The sequence below is a fragment of the Falco punctatus genome (assembly GCF_963210335.1).
Source record: "Falco punctatus genome assembly, chromosome: 2".
In the NCBI taxonomy this organism is placed as follows: domain Eukaryota; kingdom Metazoa; phylum Chordata; class Aves; order Falconiformes; family Falconidae; genus Falco; species Falco punctatus.
The window spans coordinates 95,708,992-95,731,593 of NC_137581.1; the positions used below are offsets into that span (position 1 = coordinate 95,708,992).

The 22,602-nt window shown below is 39.1% G+C and overlaps 1 protein-coding gene across 8 annotated transcripts in view; it reads left to right on the top strand.

Moving 5' to 3' along the window:
* The window catches only part of ARHGAP6 (Rho GTPase activating protein 6), a 344,557-nt gene that overhangs the window by 291,439 nt on the left and 30,516 nt on the right, over positions 1-22,602 (top strand). For all 8 annotated transcript variants that reach the window (XM_080376884.1, XM_080376885.1, XM_080376887.1 and 5 more), the window contains 3 exons: positions 6,531-6,602; positions 15,551-15,807; positions 20,491-20,686. In XM_080376884.1, coding sequence (XP_080233010.1) covers positions 6,531-6,602; positions 15,551-15,807; positions 20,491-20,686 — 525 coding nt within the window. The remainder of the gene's footprint in view (positions 1-6,530; positions 6,603-15,550; positions 15,808-20,490; positions 20,687-22,602) is intronic.

A 22,602-nucleotide genomic window follows, 5' to 3' on the forward strand; every position in this document is an offset into this window, starting at 1 on the left:
CTGACAAGTATGAGGGGCTCGTAATAATGAAATGGTGGTCAGAAGACAGGGGAGACCTGGGTGCCCTGAACTGCCTCTGTGAGTGGGTCCCCCCAGTTCCAGAGAGTTGGGGGTTTCCTCTTTATTTGAAGAGCTCAACCCTTGTTCACACCAAGAGCAACCTGGGGGAAAGCTTTAAGGGAGCTGTAAAGAAACTTTGTTGCTGCTTCACCTGCCAGTGTTGGCATGCAAGCCAGCTTACCGATGCACGAGAAGTTCGATGCCAGGTAAATGGTGGCAATTTAATGTCTGGTCTGCTCCTAGCCTGCCCAGTACTGTGGGATTAAAGTTATTTCTCTTTCTTATCAAATTGAGAGTCGCTTTGACTAGGAATGGCATCAAACTATCAAACTACTCTCTACCCTCCATATTGTAAGACTTTTTATTTAGGTAACTGATGCCAGGAGACAGTCAATTTTCCCTTGCCCCTAAGTGGACTGAAGGCAGTTTTAGAGCTGTTACTTGTGGTTTTCTATCTCAAACTACAGCATCAAGGCTGCTGTTCATTGATTGTTTGGAATTTGGTGTTCTAGTTTTTTGGGGTTTGGGTTTTGTTCAGTACAGCTAAAATATTTTATTTTACTGTAGTTGTTTTGATGTAGTAGTATACATAGACAATTTTTGACCTATTTTCTGTCAGTTATGAAAGCCCTCCAAGCAGGGGATATTTTTCAGTCTTTCTCAAACCTTTTAAACCTCTGTCCATCATCGTGGTTTCTGAGTGCCTTCCATGTGGAGTGAAGGACAGCAGCAAAGTATCTGATGTACCACAATCTGTTTAAGTTAGGATCTTACCTTTTGAGTTTAGGAAAGCTGCTGCCACACTGCAGATACTGCTACAATATGAAAAAACACAGTGCCTGTATTTTGTCTTGTACCTGCTGCATCACATTACTGTTTTGTGACTGTCATCAGTCTCAGTGTAGCAAATACTGCTCTGAAGTATAGAAGGAGTGGTTCCCTCTAATTTCAATCTACCCAGAGGCAGGTTTTACTTCCAATATTGACACTAGGCATGTGCTCCATCAAAAGACCTTCCCAGAGAAAAATGTATAGCAAGTTACCCTTTGGTTCACTCCCTCTCGGTTGGGTAATGCCTGTAGGCTCACCCCTTCTATTTTCGTATTGCTTATGTGCCAAAAACCGTAATTCCTGGTTCCCTGGTTGAAGTTGTTTACCTTCCATCTGTGCTGCAGCTGGCGGTTCTTCGGAAGTTACTGTATGGGGACAGGGCATTTCAACAAGAGGCTAATCTAAATAAATATTTGAACATGGACTTTTATAGTCACAGAAATGGCTAAGTAAAAAAACAGCACCACCTTCTTCAGTAGGGTGGCTCCAACTGTGCATTCGGAAGCAAATTTGCTTTGTATGGTGACCCAGCAAAGTGACTTCAACCACACAGTGCAACTGTCAGTGAATGAAGCGCAGTCTTGTCTTGTGCTGTCAACAGAATTTAGCAGTGCTTTCTGATCGCGGAGTCTCTATTACTTATGGTAATGTGCAGGCAAGAGAGACTGTAGCTTAACGTTTGGCTCACAGGCTGCGTGTGGGAGGCTAGTTCTTGGGAAATGCGTCTGTCTCGATGAGTGAACTGACAAGTCCTCAAGAGAGGTCATACTTGGTGCTTTGTGGTGTCAGTGGTAGTAATTTTCAAGACAGAATGGATTACACTTTTAGAAAACACATTCTATTTTTTTTCCTCTTTAAATGCAATTAGATCCAATTACTAATGCCTATTAAGGGAAAACACCCATGAATATAACTACTGTGAAAAAGCATTTTAGAAAGCTCACAATATCATTCTTTTCATCCATTTCTGTTTTGTTAAATGGGCTATGATCTTCATCTCTCACATAACCCCTCTCCTTACACTGTGTGAAAATAACCCTTAATTATAGAACTCGACAAATTTTCTTCCCTAAATGGACAAGAAACACAATTCTTTAAGCAAAGGAGGTTAGCGATAGATGGGAAGGTGAGTTCTATTTAATCAGTAACCTGATAAGCAACAGAAGATCTCTTTTGTCAGAAACCCACTAAGTTAAAGTCTCTGTATGAATTTATGAATTATGTGTTTGATTAACAAAAGTGTCCTGGCATATAAAGTAAAAAGAACATCCTTTCTTATATATAATCCACAAGCCCATGTATAAGGAAAGAAAGTGCTGAGGAATCATATTTTTGTTACAGGTTCACTTCAAGCTTATTGACAAGGTACTTCCCATGATCTGAAGCCTAATATTATAATAGTGTCATAAAAATTACTTCGAAAGCTCAGGTGCTGTCATACTTTCTTCTGCATATTATACTAATTACAAAAAGCATACTGGATTAGGGCTTCACAGTATAGTGGCTTAATATTAAGAGATAAAATATGAAACTGGTGGCTAAAGAGTTCCTGAACATTAAGTCTAGATGTGCCACCAACTTCATCACCTTGAACAAATTCTGTGTACTTGGTGATGCTTTTGCTTATGCTGAGCAGCACCTGCATCTACCAAATAGACTTGTGAATTTTCCTAACTTTAAAATGAGTAAAGCAGTACTGGAAGTAAATAATAGTAACATGATTCAGCCTGCACTGTCTCTCTTGGAGTCATACATGGCGCTGGTAGGTGGTCATGTGTAAATCAACAGAGCAATCTGTCATTTAAAAAATACAAAGTTCTCTTTCTTTACCTTTTAGAGTGGAAATTTATATATCATCAGCATGAAAATGGCTTCTTCTTACCTAGTTTTTAGAATCATGGTCTCAGAGTAAAATTTAGGCCCTGAAATGGACTCTATGGAATCTAGGATTTGAGAGTGTAACTGCTAATTAAATGGTGTTAGTGATGACACTGCAGGTTAATTTCAACCCTAACCCAAAATTTAAAAAATAATAATCCCAGAAGTCTAACTCCTCAATTCTTGTCCAAAGTTGGTATGTCAGTGCAAATACTCTTTTGTGTTCTGTAGGCTGTGGTTCACTGAGAGAGTTCCAAAAAAATGACCTAATTTTTCAAATAGAAAAGTCTTTTTGGCATTAACTGAACCTGGAAGTGCTCAGCACTTTGGAAAAACAGGTCATGTAACAATTTAATATGCACTCAGGAGTTTGATTCTAGACTCTTGGTCTTTTAAAAATTCATCATGCTAGTCTTAATATATAGATGCCCAGAGAGTGATGTATGCATTGCAGTGAAAAATGCAATGAACATGAATTAGTGAACATTGAACAAACCAAGTTCATTTCTGGAGAAACTAATCTGCACAGCTGTCTGGGAGGGTGTTCCTCAGAAAAATCAGAATGGGTAAACGAAGAAAAAAATTGCAGCTTCCTTCACTTTGACAGTTGTTGTCTTTTGAGTACTTCTCTTGTTAATATTCTTGAGTGGAATCTGTTGAAGTAGTAATATATTGTTGACCTATAGAAAGAAGCCTTTAGGTGATAATTATAGACAGAAAAGGCTGGATAAAAGCCCAACATTTATCACTTTGTGGTTTAAACATTCCCAAACTGTGAATTAAAATACCAGTCTATATTTAATAGTACTTTGGGCTGATAGAATACTATTTTGCATAAATATTTACTTTTAATTTTAAAACGTACAGTAGGTATTATGCATGGGTAATAATGCTTTGCCTGTTTCCCAAGGATGCTTTGGATATTAATTATATTCTCAAAACACACTGCAGATAATAAGGACTAAGAATTATTACTATGAATTGGGTTAATTTAAGATGTAAAATTGCTAGAGTTGCACGTCTTTAAGCATGTTATGAATATTTCAGCAGTGTTCATACCTGATGTAACCTGAATCAACAATCATTTCAAAACATTTATTTATTTTTTTTACAGAATATAGATTTTAATTATTCATATCTTTTGCTAGGGAGGAGGAGAGCTGGAACTGACCTCAGACCTCTTGGCAGATCTGCTAAGCTTTAGCTTTTCACTGAGATTCCGCTCAGTCTTATTTTCATATGCAATTCTTTCTCTTGCCATGGGGTAAAATGTAAATGTAAGTGGTCGTAGCTCCGCTGCCTTCAGTGGAACTGCTCCCATTTGATGAAGCTAGGTGTCTTTCTTCTATCACTCAGCAATCTCTTTCTTTGCTGGAGTGCACAGGGTGCACTCTTCTGTATTTTCTGGTTTGTCTCCTCCAAAATTGCTTGCTGCTTCTTACATTCCTCTGGGCCCGAGTATCACTTGTATCCAAAAATCTAGGCTTGCAGAGGCAAATGCACAAATGTTGTCCCAGCCTGTCATTTACTAAAGAATTACTTCACTGCTGGTGTTGAAAGAATCATCCATTAAGAACAAGGTTCATAAGAAAGTATTGATAGTTTGGCTATAGAAGTCATTAACCTGTTTTCGATGTGGATATGAGTGCTCTTCGTTTCTGTATTCAATATTGAATAGCATTAATTTTTCCTGTATTTCAGGACACTAAAACACTCCAGAAGTTGCCATTGTATAGGTATAATAGTAAAACACACTATTTTATATCCAATTTCAACTTTTATTCTCATTTTTATGTCTCAGTAGACTTCAGTAGAATGTCGGCTTATCAATGAATGGGTGTTTGGAGAATAAGTCTGTAAGGCTCCAAAGAAATAGAAGTCATTTATCAAAAGCCTACTGTGATGCAGTAATTTGAATTTATAACATGAAAAATAATTTGGAAATTATTTAATATATTTATAAAGCCAGAACATAATAGTGGTGGGTAACCTTATAAAAACCAGCAGTACTGTCATGTATGTAAGCAGGCTACCGACTATTCGTATTGCCAAGAGGTGAAAGAATTTCTGTAATAAACTCAGTCTTATAAACTGGAAATGTCAGAAGGTATGAAAAGACCGGGCATATTAATCAATCAAAGTATGACTTTGAGTTATGAACTTGTCATGCATCTACAGAAAAGGAAAATCTAATCATAGACTGTATCAGGCAATGAATTACCACCATTATACTGCTGAATTCTCATCCAGAATACCTTATCCATTCTACTCAGACTTCCTTCAGAGAGATGAATTCTCACCAGAGCAGGTGAAGAAAAAGGAGAATTAACATAACCGGCTAATGACGATCTACCTAAGCGTCAAAAACCAAGTATCATAGTTAAGTGAGTGCTGGGAGCAAATATGCTCTAAATGCAGAGTGCAAGTGTGCCAGTGGAGTTAATCAAACCATAGTTACATAAGGTAAAAAAAAAAAGTTAAAGTAAAAGGATATTAACTAGCGGTGAAAAACTCAGTATTTGTCCAGCTGTCTGTTGACTAATTATCTGGACATGGCTTTCAATAGCAGTTGAGGGAAAACTGTGGGGAAACAGCTTGTGTTCTCTCATGACCCCTAATCGCGGAGATGAGAGTTAATTGATGGAGATCCACTTCACTCCTCTATGGTATGTTCCCTGCTGTAAAAGACCACTTAAGACACTGGCTTACATAACTAGAAAAACTTGTTAAGGCAGATTATTTGGTGACCTTCTTACTATAGAAGTGAAACACGGATACAATGTGTTCATTTTTGAGTTTTTACCCTATTACAAAACCAGTAAGGTAAAAGGTACATTCATTAATTAGGTGGAGTGGTACTTCTGTTAGCATTAGCATTAGTCCTGACGTTAGACCCTTTATATGTTTTTGGAACTTAAAGTGCAAGTTAAAGCAGGCCCATGTCTTAATCCGTGGTATTTGCTGAGACCTAATAAATAAAATGCATTTTTGTTGGCTTTTCATTATAAAAGATGCTGCTGAAGGAAATAATGACAGCCAACCTTTTGCCATAATTGTTTCAAGAACGAACCTGCCTACACTGTTGCTTAAAATCTTTGGTCTTTAATACCTTAGTGAAAACTTGGATTATATATAGGGTGTCAGAACAATAATTTCTCTGAGACTCTAATCTTTCTGAACCAATCTGGACATGCTGTGCCAAACTGCAAGTTCCCTGTGTGAGTTCGGATCAGATGGGTTGTGTGAAGGTGGTCAGCTATCACAAACTGGTAAGGCTGGTATGCAGAATTTATCCTGGAGGTTATCAATCCTCCCTTTCCAAATACTACCTTCAGCTCCACACCTGAACCACAGTCATGTGACCATGGAAGAGGGCTAACCAGTACCTTTTAGGTTTATGGTATGTTGCTATAGGAGCATCCAGCAGCAAACCTTCATTGTTAAGTCTTCAAAATTAGCTTACCATTCCGCCATGTAGGCTGTGTGACCACGCGTGTGTAGAATGCCCATCAGCACGCAGTGATGTATTTTAGTTCCCCAGTAAAGCCTCATCACGTGGGTGAACAAAGCAGCACTCCTTTGGGCTGAAGGACTGTAATAGTCCTCAGCCTTTGTGAAATGTACCTCAACACCCTTCCTGACCCCAAGTGCTGTGGCCATCTCACTCCATGTTCTTACCGCTTGTGCCGTGGTTTGTTCAGCATTCTTTCTCCTCACTTACTTCCCTTTTTTTTTTTTTTTTTCCCTTTTTCCTCTTACAGATGGACAAAAGAGGAAGAAATCATTAAGAAAGAAACTGGACTCATTAGGAAAGGAGAAGAACAGAGACAAAGGTAAAATAAAATGAGTACATATTTACTGATCAGGCCTTAGTTTTGCATATGAGATTTCTTCAGTCTTACATGTATACATTATGAAGTAGGAGAATGTTACTGGTGTGCTGCCCAGGTATTTACTTCCCAGGTGAAAAATACATTTTATCTTTTCTTTTTGTCATTAGTATTACCCAGATCTCTTCAATTGAAAGCTTATTTCCTGGGAGAAAAGGAGGAGTTAAAGGACTGCATCTTTTCTTCATTGCTCTTTCTCCTCATTTTCACCATTCATTGCAGAGTGTGGTCTGGGTAATATAATCCAGTTGTTTACCTGCATTTGCACTCTCCTCTTTCAATTTGCAAAGCATGTGAACCCAGCCCTGCCCAAGCAAGTCAGTTGGTTTGCTTTTCTGTTTTTTTAACCTTAGGAATATAGCTGTTGTTTAAAATACATAAATGCTTCAGTATTACCAATCAGTTGGATTTTATTAGACTCCATGTGACACGGATTTACAGATACAATTGTACTCTTTTGTGTGGACACTAATCAGCTTTGTGGGCTGGGTTCTAATCCACTGGACTTGACCTGTGATTTGCAGCCATTTAAACTAAGTCTGGATGTTGAGAGCTGAAAAGTGTCTCTGCCATTGCAGTTTTCTGCACGTAGGTGCATCTAATTTTGTGCTCCTTCCTGGAAAAGAAGTTCTGGAAAAGTGGTGGTAAAACTCAGTATTAACACCCCAGTTTCACAAAGGTGCATACACAAAAGCACAAATTTGTAACAAGAGAAGTGATCTGGTAACTCTAATGTTATTGGTTGTAATTGTTTGGCAGAAGGATGGAACTTCAAAAGTCCATTGAAAAAATGAACATCCCCATTTCAAAGTTACTTTAGATATTTGTCAGCAAGTAAATGCTTTCCTTTTAATTTTTGTTAGTTTGATGACTTCATATGTGGGATTATTATTTTCTTGATTTTAAAATGGCTATGGAAAACGTTTGCCTTTCTAAAACTGAAAGTCTCCTGACATATTTGTTTGGATAAATCCAGTGGCCTCCCATGTTGCATTGCAAGTACCAAATCTTTCATTTTTTATGAGAATTGCTTGATGTAGGACTGAGCCCATATGCAGAGGGAGTCTTGAAGGAACACATTTAGTGGTTGAATGTTTTTTATAGCCACCTTTGGGGAATAATCTATTTTGTACTGCTCCTATCAAAGCATTACATTTGGCTGCATTGTAATTAATTAGTCATTATGTTACTTTATTTTCTTGGGTTTTTTTCCTATAGTTCTCCGTGCAGTTAGAAGTGCAAAGCAACACAGTTCTGTTGCAAAACCTTCCCTACTTTTCAGTGCATTTGCCAGACACTGATCTTCATAGTAGTCTGTGCAGTGTTCTGCATCAGAAATGGCTAATCACTTACTCCCTTTTTTTTTTTTTTTTTTTTTTATCTTTTAAACATTCTGTGTCTCACAAATTGTTGATGCACTGAACGCTTTTATTTCCCCCCTCATATGGTAGGAGGACTTTGATAGTCTCCTATTTAGAAGCTCTTTTGAGAGTTTAAATATAGTTTATCTTTTTATTCTCACATTTTTCATTGCAGTAGCAGATTTGAGCAATAATAAATTGATTTGATAATTCACCAAAGACCAGATTTTGTCATGTCACCCAAACCTGGTGGATCTTTGCAATTGCAATTCCAGAGCTCCTTTAATGCCTTTTTGGTGTGGTGCCTTGAGAATTGATAACTTCCTTTGGTGATGCATACAAATGCTTAACCTGGAGTTGCTCTGTATTCTTAACCCAGAGTTGCTCTTTATTCCTCTAGATTCTTTGTTGCCGAAGATCTTTCAAACAATTTTTCTTACATTGCCCTGTACTCTTGTGATTTCCTTACAGCCTCGTTTTATTTCAGCTGACACCTGTTTCTGATGATTACACAACTGTACTGGTTGAGCACTTGCATACAGATAACGTTATTTTCTGCTGTTACATTTCTGTTCAAGGATTTTTTTGTTTGTCTGCCTTGCATGGTAACATTTATACTCCAATCAGTTAACAACTTTGGGGATATACTTTCTGGTTTTATTCTGATGGATTTTACTGAGTGCCTTGGCTCTTTAGGGCTCAGTAGTTGCCCACAGCAAAGGTCAGCACTTCGTACTTATTCATCCTTGTATGTATTTATCTACTTCCTGTTCTGCAGCATTGTTCATATCTTCTGGTTAACTATACCCAAGCATTTTTAAAAATCACTATGCTGAGTCTCTTAATTTTAATTCCTTTTTTTATTTTTTCTTCCTTCTTCTTTTAACTTCAGGCATTTCAAACATGTACCCCTCTGCTTTTATCCTCTTTCTCTCATCTTCCACTGCCTTATTCTCATTTATAGGTATGTCTTACATGCTCTCTCCATGTATAAAATACTGTAGGAGCACCCCCTGAGGAGAAAGTACCTCAGCACTGTGCAAACAGCAGAATTTGTATTTCTTTCCTTCCTTCAGGACATCAGGTTGATCAGTGAGAGTAAAGAGGGCCAGGAATTTGGAAGGAGTCAGGTTCCCAACCAAGTTGTGTCAGCAGAGTGAAAAGAAAGTCATGTTGGCTCTTCTTTGTTGTCAACAGCAAATGTTAGGCAAAAATAGCCTAGACAGCAGCATATGGCGCCCTGCTTCTCAGGGTTTCTGTCCGTGGTTGTTTCTGGTGTACTTTTCTCTGCTCTTCTGAGTTATTAAAGATCATCTGCCCCATGGATACTTGCTGAGCAGACTCTTAATCCATGACAGCCAAGGGGATGGTCAACTAGGAGGGTGCTGGATTGTGCCATGTGGGCCATTAGCCTGGCACAGTTGGTGAAAGGTGGCTGTTTCCCTGTGGGAAGCAGCAGCACCAGCATCTCCCCCAGCCTCAGGAGTTAGGGGGGTTAGGGGTTGACCCAGCTTTCAGGTGATGAGCTGGCTCTGGAAAGAAAAACGTAAGGCCTCATGCTGCTGGTCGCCATAAGGATAAGCCTGCCACACTCACATGGTGGCCAAGCCCCACTTTCCCTGAACAGTGGTCTCTGTGCCACCCAAAGTCAGAGTTAACCTCCCTCAGCATGTGTGTCACAGCGAGCTACAGGTATTATCCTGGTCTGTTCCACGGTGGTTTTTTAACAAACATTTCTACCATTGATTTTATAAAGAGAGTATCTTCCATTTCTGGGCAACCGGTCCAAAACAAACACTCCACACAGTGGACGTGGGTGTGCCCACACAGAAGGAGGGAGCACTTAGTGCAGGGCCCGGGCAGGTCCCTAGTCCTCATGCCTTCCATCTGTTTCGTTTTGAGTTTTTGTGGTTTTGTTTTGTTTTGGTTTTGGTTTTTGTTTTTGTTTGGTAACTAGTCCAGCTGCACTGTGATGAGAGGGAAACAGCAAGACCAGGCTGCAGGACATCAGAGGGGAAGCAGGAAAGCTGATTTCCAGAACATTTTATAGACGAGTTGTGGCTGCCTTAACGCAAACAGCATTTCTGTCCCTTCACCATCACTTTTGTAAGCACAGTTGCAGTTTGAAGAGTACGTAGTTAATTCCAAACATTTTGAGTTTCCTATATCCCATCCTGGGAGACCCCACATACCAGGACAAATAACAGCTGAAGTAGCTGTGTTGTTAGCTTTTGCATGGAGTATGTGCCACCTGAAAAGCCTTTTTTTTGTGTGTTAATAGATAGGTTCCTGAAGGTTAATCCTGATGATCACACAGCACCGTGTAATAGTGCCCCTGGTGCAGGAAGCCATGCGTGATGGAGATTTTGCTTCAGGGTGCATGAAATATGAGCCTTGTGCAGCTTGTAGTGCATGCGGCCAGTGTTGTGTTTTCAGGTGTTGGCAGTTCCTGAGAAGGAACAGGGAGGACTTTTGCATCCTTGGTCTTGCCTGACAAGCCCTCTCCTTCAGCACTGACTTGTACTGAACCACCCTAGAATGTAGAATTCTGGAGTTGTTCTCTCTGGGGAGGTACCACCTCTCTCCAATTTGCGCCCAAGACTGTTCTCCTTCACCTCACCCCACTGAGTATCTGCACTTAAAAGACATAACCAAAAGTATATAATACTCATTTCTTCTAAGACTATTTGGAGATTTAATGACTCATTTTAGAACTCGGTCCAATCTGTGGAGTTTTTAGTCTCCTAACATCACTTTTTATTTAGATGGATGGATTGATCAATCTATCTGTTGAGAATTTCAGCAAACTCTTATACTTCTGAAGGCCAACAAAGACACACTAACGTAGAATTAAATGCATTTAAAATGAGATTCATGTCTTTATTTTGTCCTTTTTTTACATCTGCCATCATCTCGTTAAAATGGGGAAAACTCTAAAACAAGTGTTTTAAAATTGTTTTTACATCTCTGAATGACTCACCAGAGCAGGATATAGCAAAGCTTGCTGGATATAAACTGATGAAACAGGAGAGCTGCACTCTGCCCAGATATTTAAGCAATATTTTCAGCTTCCATCATTGAGTGTCTTTGCTTTTCTCTAACCAGCCTCCTTGTTATTAATGGCCATATTGACTCTCAATCGTGCAGTGTACATATATCTCCAAACATTTGCTTTAGCTGCTGACAAACAGTACTTGGGCTGGAGGAGCAGTAAAATATCAGTGCTGCTTGGAATAAGAAATTCTCAGGATGCTCTGCATGCTGGCGACTCAGGACTGTTCCCTTACCGATTCACCACTAATGTTGATGGCAGCAGAAGCGGAGCCTTTTGTCTGTCTCCTGCCAGTGATATGGGGGTCAGCGTAAGCATGCCTACTTGGAAAGTACACACAGGCATTCCTGAGAGAGAGATGCTTCCCAGAAAGGATTTCTCCTAGAAGATTTTGTCAATAAACCAGCTCCGTATTGCCTTGGTTCCAGTAATCCCTACCTGCTCAGAAATAATAATCACTTGTTACGTGATTTGTTGAGCAACTGAGAGAATCATCCTTTCTGCTTGTGTTTCAATATAAATACTAGGCAGGTTCATCTGAGGGGCCTTGGCAGAGCCACTCTGTATGCTGGAGTTCCTGGGAGATGGCTTTCCTGACAGCTCTGTGGCATTCGCAGATCCAGCAGTAGATGTTTGATTTTTCCATAGCTCAGAACTCCTGAAAAGGTCTTCCACGTTTACTTCCCAGCTATGCAGGGTAAATTTAGAGGTATTTCTCAAGACCTATGCACAGAACAAGTCTGAGTAATTGAGAAGACCTTGTATCAGTCCTTGAAGGTCAATGAGCTCTGACTAGCTGGAGAAGGGAGTAAGTTGGTGTCTTGTATGCTCTTCACTTTATTAGCATCAAAGGCCTCATTAGGGTCTAGAATATAGACCTCACTGGTTCTTAATAGACTGTTATGGTTTGTGGGATGGAAACCACAATTTTCACCAGCTGAAACTTCAGAGAAGTCTTTGAAACTATACGTGGACAGGGTGACATGAGGTCAAGTAAGCTAACTGTATGGGTCACCATCCAGGATATCATCATTTGATTAGCAGATAAAAGAATTTCTGATCACTAAAACTCTTATTTGTTCTGGCTGGGAGTTTTTCTGTGACATGCTGCTTTTTATTAGAAAATGCTGATTTGCCACCACAGAAAGATTTCTTAGGAACATACCACTTTTGATCAAAATTTTAAGGAACTTACCTCAGCTGCAAGATAGACTTTCTGGTAAGAGAAGTTACGCATTTCTGCAGAATAGCAAATTGTCTCATTCGCCAGTAAACACTAAAAAAACAGAATGGATCAAAAGTCAAGTCCTTATGTGCTGCCTGGCTAGGTATATGAGTCTGTGTTTCCAAGCTGATTGACGAGTCTGCCATGTTGTTTCACATTTTTACATGGTGCTTTCTGCAAAATTTCTAAGTTGCCCACTCTCCTAATTGACTAAGTGATCAAATCTTTGTTGAATTTACAGAGAGAAACTAACTTAGTAGCTTTGGCACTTACTTAGAATATATATTTTATATATGGTATATATATACAGACCAAAGTTTGAGCCCCTGCTCTAAGGAACATTTTTTCATACAAATACATACACCTCTGACAGCGATGATCCCCAGCCTACAGCAGTAAATAGGAAGTTGGTACTTTTACTTTGATCGTGAGACCAGAGCCTCAAACCTACACATCTTACATCTGAGTCAGTGCCCTTTCTTCCCCATCAATGGATTGCTAAATACTTTGCATGACTACAACCTTTCTTTTTTTTTTTTTTTTTTTTTAATGAATCTGAAATGTTGAAAGGGCTGGCATTCACTGTAATGGGCATGACATTACCTGTCCAATGGGAAGATTGTTGGGATTGAATACTTCTGAAGAGTGGTGGGCAGAACACGCTCACCACCACCACCCATGGTGCGCATGCATACACACACACACAGCTTGAGTTGTGTACTCAACTGAGTACTGGCAACTTGAGACTGTAGCCAGTATGCGGAAGATGCAACCAATTCTTTTAATTTCAACAAACGAGCAAAAAGTTACTGGTTTTGCCAATTCTTTAAAGTAATTACTACTGCCAGCCAGCATCACTTCCATCTGTATTTAATCTGAAAATCAGCCAGTTGTTTTTCATCCAGCTCTCCATGTCTGCCAGACATTGAGAAATCGGGGAAGTGGTTCATGTCCTCTGAGAAGGAGGCATACAGCAAAGCAGCCTAGAGTAGAGGCTTGGTGTCCTTACCCTGCTCTACAGGCATGCTGAACAGAAGCAATTAAAAACTTGGCAAACCACACCTTGGAATTTTCAAGCAGGAGCAACACCTACCTCAGAATACCAGCTTTTACATAACACAGTCAGGGAGAAGGTCATTTTAATGAAATTACTTTAATGAAGCAGTGATGAGATCTTATCTCCTGCTGATCTTGTCCCAGTTGATCCTAGTGTGCTGTAGGATCAATGGCATCAGCATGTTGTTGGGCATCACTGAGCTACGTACTGCTGTCTTATACCAATTTGAAGCGTGAATGGGTGTAAATCAACACCAGAGAAATATTTTATGTTCAGGATTTGTGTTAGTGGCTGTTCTCAGGAAATGTTGTGGAAGGACAGATGAATAGGGGTGCTGGAGTACAGCAAAGTACCCGGTTAGACAGCCAGAAGTGGAGACATGTTGCATATGTGTGTTTCAAGTCTGTGGTCTTAAATATTAATTGAGATGATAATTCAGAATAGTAAAAAATTTCAATACTAATACTCTCATCATTTTATAAGCACACTCTGCTGGGTACAGGAGGGATCGATCTAACTCTGGACTCCTAGAACAGGCAATCCTTGCGTTGCTCGATACTCATGTGATGATGTTTTTTCTTGTCCTAAATTTAATGCGGGTGGGTTTAGATGTCATTGTACTCACAGGTCGTCTCCAGACTTTCTTGATATGTTGTGAAGCTCTGCTTCCTGGTTTAGTTTTGCCTGGCCACCAAAGTTAGTTCATGTCTTAACATTTTATACTTCTAAAGAGCAGTAATATTTCTCACCAAATCAGAACAACAGGCCTTTATCTCTTTAGTATGATGGGCTAGTAGTGTCCTCATTCAAGATTCATAAAATATACTCTGCGTTGCCTTAATTTAATCTTAATGATAATGCAAGCCTAGATAAAATTTGGAAGTGTCATCAAAGACATAGTCAGACTTTAAGTCCCGGGAGGAACTTTGGACTTTAATCATTTAGTCGGTTGTAGCAAAGTAGTATACAAGGATTTTATTGTTTGCCTTTGCTGTTTTTCCTTTTTTCATACTTTAAAAAAAAAAAAAAAAAGCAACATTGCTTTTAATCTCTGGTGCTTTGCTTATTCCTGATACATGCAGGTCTGAAGCTGGAACCTAGCAGAAGTTGCATCCATTTTCACCAGGATGAACAAAGTCAATAGCTGTTTTTTCATTCCATTTGGGTACAAAAGAATTCTAGTTAGCAGTCTGGTCCAGTGGTTTTCATTCTACTAATCTCAGATAGGTCTAGATATGAAACCTAATGATGAGAATTTCAATGTTAGTTGTTTTAGCTGATTCCCTGCAGAGCATTTTTATTGTTTTGTAAAATATTTGAGCATTTTACTTTGAGATCTGAAGTATATGCTGGTTTTGTACATTACAGTTATATTGATATGGGATGGGATTATGCTCTTTTTATTATTTAAGAGAAACCTGTATTTTTCTGTATTTCTACGTGTCCCTGTATATCTTTGTGCTGTTACAAAGACCCTTTGTACTGATACACCACTATTAAACTGGTTTAATGTTACAGTATGTTAAAGCAGTATAGTTCTTGTATATATTTAAAACCATCTGCTTGAAGGCTTAGTCTGAATAGTGGATACACTTACAAGCTCCCTGTACAGGTAGGTGCATACTTACCCTCCTGACCTGTAATGAGACCATGCATGTGCATGTGCCCCTTGACTCGGGTGCCCTGCAGCACTTGTGAGAAAGAAACCTGGTGAAGGGGTCTGAGGCACGAACGAGCTGTGGCACAGGCCAGTTTGGCTCCCCAGTCTCACTGTGAGGTTACCAGAGCCTTGGATGGCCCTTTGCCATCTGGATGTAGCCAAAGGTGTCTGACTTCCAGTTGCTTTCAGTGGAAGTTAAGATCTTAAGTCTGCTCCCAAGTGATTTTCCAAGGTTCTGTGTGGTGTACCTTGCATGATCCAACTGGAAACAGTCTTCAGATACTATGGGGCTACTATTACCTGGCACATGTCCACTATTATTTTATTGTTTGAATGCTGCTGCTGCTGTTGTTGTTGTTAATATTATTATTATTGTTGTTATTATTATTATGCAATCTAGTACCTCACTGGAATTATTATGTATTTAAAGGGACTTCAGATTGGTTTTCTTTTTAACAGCTTAAAACTTAATTCTTTCTGTACTAAATAAATACCAGACCTTCAGTAAATGTTATTTTTTGTTGTCATCGTGGCAGAATTTATTCCCCAGGCTTTTGGAATGCCCTTGTCCCAAGTGATTGCTAATGACCGGGCCTACAAGCTCAAGCAAGATTCTCAGAGAGAAGAGCAAAAAGATGTTTCAGATTTTGTGGCCTTCCTCTTGCCGTTCGGAACTAAAAGGCAGAACAAAGAACTTTCAAGCAGTAACTCATCTCTTAGCTCAACCTCAGAAACGCCGAACGAATCCACTTCTCCGAACACACCTGAGCCAGCGCCACGAGCAAGGAGGCGTGTAAGTAGACCCATCACAATGTGGTGCATGCTGGTAGGTCTGGAGGGTCTAGCTGGAGCAGATAAAAACCCTGATCTATCTGTGGATTGTGGAGTATTTCTTCTGTCATGTTCACACAGTAATGGTTTTGTTCAGGTGGAAGCCAGCCTGATGAGTCCCAGAAGATTCTAACTGTAGTGGAAATCTTTCTCTGATGCTGGTGGGAAAAGATCACATGGAATGTTCAAGTCTGTTCCAGATTGCAAAGTGGCAGAGAGATTATTTAGAAATCTTCCTGTTCACTCCCTTTGGCTACCTTCTTCTGTCTAGTTCTTTTAGATTTAACAAATTCCATCCACCTTCAACCTATTTTTTTTCAGCTGGGGAAGACTAAACCTGTGTGATTGATATATATATGTATGCTTCTGTTAATGTAGCTCCACAAATTTAGAAATAAATCTTAACTATTATTCCTTATCCTAATATTAATAAAAATCCCCACGGTCTAATTCTGATCATGTTCTTGGTGGTAAGTAAGAGTAAATTTTTATGAGGCTTTTTGAAAGACATTTCTACACACAGGCTATGAAAAGACCTTTGGCAGCAGAACCCAGTGCAGTGGTTTGAGCTGCAAGTTAATCCTGCGTGTAAAATAGGTACCTGGTAGACCATTTCTTTGCATGGTTCTATTCTTTGTAAATAGATTTTATGCTCTGAGCTGTCTGGTTTTCCAGTACTGCAACTAGTAACAGTATTAGATTTTTTGGGTTTTTTTTTTTGTTGTTGTTACATGGGATAGAGGTTCTAGAATTACTGCTTTTTAATTTCGCTTGCAGTGGAGGGAGAAAAAATGTATAATAAAATACTTCCAATAAAAACCCCTGTTAAGTGATCTGAGAAAGAATTTGGGGTAGAAGAACAGATGCTAGGACATAAAATAGTTTCTTAGGATCCTCACCTTCTTTCATTCCTAGGATAAAACCTGCTTCAGAGAAATGCTGTGTAGGGCTCTTCAAGCCAGGGTGTTAAGAAGGGTAGAACTGGAATAAATTGCAAATTAAGAGAAGATTGAAGAGTCCCATGACCTGCCTTCTTTCCCTCTAGCTGTCAGCTGAAGCTTGAAGTGTCTACAAATAGCTGAGGGCATGATACTTTGAATATGTTTGCATTCTTATGTACGCGTAATCCACATCTATTGGCCTGTCCAGACCATGCAAACAGGCAGTTGCGTTCACACAAAAGTGCAAAGTACGCTTGAATGTAAGTGTGAAGGGAAACCCACTGACTTCTTCCAGAATTTGCATAGGCAGTGACAAAAAATAGAAATTCACCATATACACCCATTGGCTTCAGAACCTGTTTTCATATGAGGGAAGGATAATGCATGTGTGAAGCCTGTGGGTGTTTTGCTTGTTTGGTTTGGGTTTTTGTTAATGCGAGGGTTGCAGCTTTCAGGGTGTTGAAACTGAGGCTTTAGTCCGTAGCCACTCATGCAGCAGTGCATGCTTCACCTGCAGAGAACTAAGAGTAAACTAAGGTGGGCAGTGTGACGTGGAGGGAGCTGGCATTTCCTCTTGGAAATTAACCTGTTATTCAGTAATGTACTTAATGAATTGTCAATTATTTAATAGCAGCTCATGTTCCATATCTTGTCTGTCTTTGGCCTTTATACTTAGGCTTATCAGTGTACTTCCTCTATTGCCTTGAGGTTTTTTTAGGGGATGCTAAGGAAGCCTTGCACTTATCTTTTGTCTTGTGGGCAGTGTTGTACTGATTATTTTTGATTATATCAAGGCAAATGCTTAAAAAAAATAAAAGCGATTCATTAGTACATGCAACTGATACAACCAGTTCTCACACAAATGCTGCACGGACACCTAGAGTGCAGTCCTCTTAAACTTAAATTAGAGGGATTGTTTACCACCGTACCATTCACGTTACTTGCAGCTCTGTCGCTTGCTTTTCTGTATTCCACTGAGTCTTCTAACACTCAGCTGAGGCTTTCAGTAAGGGATATAAGATAATGCTGGCTGCAGAGCTCATGGTAGGACTGCTGTGGTTGTTTCTTCTCCAAGAGCTAGATAGTAATCACTGTTGCTGTATTTTCTGTGTAGGATTTTTTGACAAGCAGTTGGAAGTTGAGACCCTGGTCATCCAGCAAGGCACTTTCTGTATGCTTATTATAGAGAATATTCTGGCTCCTTGTTAATGTATTATTATATATATACGCATATATAAAAATACAAAGTGTGCAGCCAGAATTTATTCCAGTATCAGAAGCTCAGTCATACTGCTTTATTGCTCAAATAGCATAAAGTATGGAGTGAAAATGGATCTGCCATGGATAGTATTTGACCCCATACATACTCTGTAATATTGCTCATCTTTTCAAAAGAGAAAAAGTCTTCTATGAGACTTAGAAAGTGAAGAAAAGCTGCACCTGACCTTTTTTCCACACTGTCCTCTGGTATTGGTTTTCTTTTTGCTTTTTTCATCTCCTCTTTAATCTCCACATTCCTTCATGTTTCTGTGTACTTATTTTAAGACTTGCCCAGTTAATTTAGATTTTGAGCTTGTCATGGTGGAGCAGAGACTGGTATCAGTTATGTGTAAAGGTAACACCTAGTGGATGGAACTTGATTTTTCTTCTCTTTCTGGATGTTGTAGTCCAAGTAGCACTGTGTCTGTGTTAATAGTCCTGGAGTAGAGGGTAGCAATGTGCATGATCTGCATTGTTCCTCAACCATCATACGGGTCTGGCTGAGCTTGAGCTGGATCCATGGAGTATGTTGGTAGGGTTTTCCTCTGCACGTAAAAATTTAAAACCAGAGCTGGCCTTGGTATTGACAAGCAGTTCTGTACTTTATCCACAGAACTCAAGGTCACGCTTCCTAAAGCCAGCTCAGTGCACCAGTTAATCCACAACTTTGATACAATGCCCAAGGATAATGATGAACTCACTGTATTTACATCTATTTTAGGGATCTGAATCCGACTTAAGTGACTCTGTGATAATAATGATTCATGAGGAGAGGATGCTTTGCAGCCAGGGAAGGACCAGTAAAGGCAGGGTCTAAAGGAGGGCACCTGTCATACAGAAACTGCGTAGTTGCTGAGCGGTGAGGATGGTGTTAGGATTTCCAGTGTCGGTCAGCTAATTTTGATGTCTGAAACTCCAAAGTCTAAAAACAAAATAGAAAAAAATTATTCAGTTGGAATTTGACACACATGGATCATAGCCAGAGATTCTTATTTGGTTTGGGTGGGGGTTTTTGTTTCCTTTTGTCAGGAAATGGTAAAGAGAATCAAGCAAACGTACTTCTGAGAGACACCAGAAATCAAGGTCAAAGTTGCATTCTAAAGGGTCAAGTAATTTTTTAGAGATGTGGATCCAAAAAAATTTTAAAAACTTCAGTATGTTTTATTTATGTCTTCCATGACTTACAAGAAACAGAACCATGCTTGATAAGTTAGATGCTTTTATTGTAAACTAAAAATTTTTAAATTCAGTTGAAATCTCAGTGGACTTTGTATGAGTTGTGTATGAACTGGAAACATTTGTGAAGTTCATTTGTCTAGGCTGATGAAGAAAATACTTCTAGAGCTTGAAATTCCTTCAAAGTTGTACAGTTCTCATTTAGTAGACATAGAGATCTCACCAGCAGTCTATGAAGTGCCCGTCAGCAGAACATTGTGCTTTTAAGAAATTAGAGTTGTCAGCAAAGTTTTGAATGAGAATTTACATTTTCTTCAGTATTTCTTAGGATGACATGCTGGATCCCTGTACAGTACATTTTATGTTATGGTAAAATGTATCCTTCATTTTGGCAAGAAAATTTAACCCAGTGTTTTTCTTTTGATGTTATTATTACTTGTAAGCCTAGATGCCCCCTAAAATGTTTTTACTTGGTAAATTTAAATAACAATTGAGGGAAATGGTCATTTTGAAGTGATGGTAGTCTTGTGGTTTGAAAAAAAATATCTTATTTTTCAAGTGTGAACATTGAAGCATGCCATAAACCTCCTACTGCTTTTACTGCTTTATCTTTTGTAGGCTGCTTGAACTTCTGTGCCTTGCCGTAACCCAAACATAGTTTTCAAACTTTCATTGGAATTTTAATTATTTTTAAATATTAAGATACATAAAGTAGAATTATCTAAAAAATATTATCCCTCTACTGTATCTTTGTTCTGTGAGTTCTGCGATAATGTAGTTGTATGTATTCATATTGTTAGTGAACTGTATGTGGTGTATGGCTGAATACCTATTTGCATCATTTCACTGATGCAGGTCCTAAGCTACAGAAGAAGTAGGGAATCAGGGTTAAAATGTGTATGTATCCCTGTACACATAAGTAGTATATTGCTGAGGTGCACAGAAAGACCATGATTCATCCTTGTCCTGCAGTATGTGCAGGCCTAGAACAATAAAAGTGTGTGCTGAGTGAGCGGAAAGCGTTTAGGTTTTTCAGTATCTAATTTGTATTCCTTGTGGCATGGTAATAATAGCATTGGTGCCATTGTGATTTTCCCATCCATTACACTGGTGTTATAACTTCATTAATTCATAAAAACTGTGTAGCAGATTGCATTTTTCTATTAGTTTGTTTAAAATAAAGGTAGGCAAAAGTCTTGTTAGATAAGGTCCTGCAGTGTTTCAGTTTCTCCAGCCATACTGATTGTTCATGTGTGTGTATTTTACAGGGCGCAATGTCTGTGGACTCTATCACAGATCTTGATGACAATCAGTCACGATTGTTGGAGGCTCTCCAGCTCTCTTTGCCAGCAGAAGCCCAGAGCAAGAAAGAAAAGGCAAGAGATAAGAAACTAAGCCTGAACCCTATTTACAGGCAGGTTCCCCGGCTTGTCGATAGTTGCTGCCAGCACTTGGAAAAGCATGGTAAGAATATTTCATTTTCCCAGGAGTGGCAGATATATTTTTACTATAATATAAATAAATGTGTATTTTGAGAAGCAAGCATATACTTCCAATTGCAAGGACATCTTTGAAAGTCAGACACTTTTCCTCCTATTTTGCCTCTTGCTGAAGATACTGTCTCACAAATAATTACATATATATCTTCCCAAAGTAAGGATCTGTTCTACAAGGTTGCAAACTGGCCCATGCAGCGTGGAGGAAGGGACATTTCTTGGAGATGGTTCATCTCATACTGGAGTGCTCAGCTTTGCAGGAACAGCTCTTGGCACAGGTTTACTCATACCTCGAGAATTAAATTCTGAAATGTGCCAGTCAGGCTGGAGTAATTCTTTGCCACCAGCGAATCTTAAGGTATAAGAGCTAACTTACCTGTTTATACTACAGTGCAAGACTCAACTAGAAACAGCGTTTCAAGGTAGAGGCTCAGAGAAAGAAAAAAAATCCTGTGTGAAATTATATTAAGCTCCAAGAAGCTTTTTCCTGTTCATTACAAGGCTTGGAGGCTGGCTACTCAGTTTGTCCCTGGCTTGAGTCCTTCTGACCAGCCTTAGGCTCAAGCCTGCTCTGTCCAAAGGGAATTATAAGCTCCTGCCAATGTTCCCCTCATGTCTTCATGATCGTCCAGACACAAGCCTCCTACCAGCTTTCTGTAATACAGAAACAATAGTTAATCAAGGTATCTGTTCAACATCTCTCCCAATGTAGGTTAGTCTTACAAAGCTTTTTAATGAGAATTGAAATAACTTGGCCACAGCAAGACAGAGTTATCACTTGGCCTGATAATAAACAAACCATTAAGTAATGGTGACTGCAACACCCAATGATGCATTTTATACGTAATTTGACCAGAAAAAAAATCATTTACTGACTCTGAATGAAAGGCTTTTGCAGATGAGGGACTGCTATTTAAACAACAATGCTACGCTTTTACAACACATAATTGAAAACCATGTTGTTTACACATATATAAAGACAAGCTGTGGAAGAGAGTCATTGTTAGCCTTTTACAGATATTAGATACCATGGCTGACAAATAAGTGCGGGGACGATTAAGTTTGAGATGAATGACTTCTGTCCCTTTAAGCAAGGGTAGCTGAGTTTAGGTAACATAAAAGTGTCTGAGTCAGCCAAAAAAGCCATCCAGCTAATATCCTTTGAATGCTGTGATTTTATGTCACTTGATCATCTCTGATAAATTTTTTAATCCACTTAACCCACTGTTATAACAAAACTTCTTTTCTATACAACATTCTTTACTAAAATATTTGCTTCACAGTAAAGTTTCCTTTTAAAAAAAAATGATATTTTTTGTGCATTTTCTAAGAGTGCGCTGTAGTACCCCATGACACAATAATCTGAGATAATTTGGGGCAAATAATTGATGTTCTTCATTTTTCAGTTTCATCCACCATACACAAAACAGTCATTGGGATTGGTTGACAAGAAATTTAAAGATTGCAGAAGATAGACACTTCTGTCTGCTCATTGGCTTTAGGAATAGTAGATGACTTTCTCTTCTAGCAATGGTCCTGTAGCAACATCATTCCAGACTATGTGATGGACCAAGCTTCTGATACTGAAAATACTTGCCTGTATGCATAAGTCCTTTAGGCCAATGTTTCAGCAGCAAATCACCTAGGGATTTTTCACAAATACTATAAATGATCACTTTGAACATTATGTGACAAAAAATGATTGTTTTTAACCATAAAAGACCCTGGCCTTGTTCACCTTCCGTTTTCCGTGAGGTCATGTACCAGAGTTGTTAAGGCTTACTTCCTGCAGACCCGCAGTGTAAAACAAATCCTGTATGTTTGGGCGGGAGCTGGTAACCAGTCTCCAGTTTTTGGCCAATATGAGTATCTCCATCTCAGATG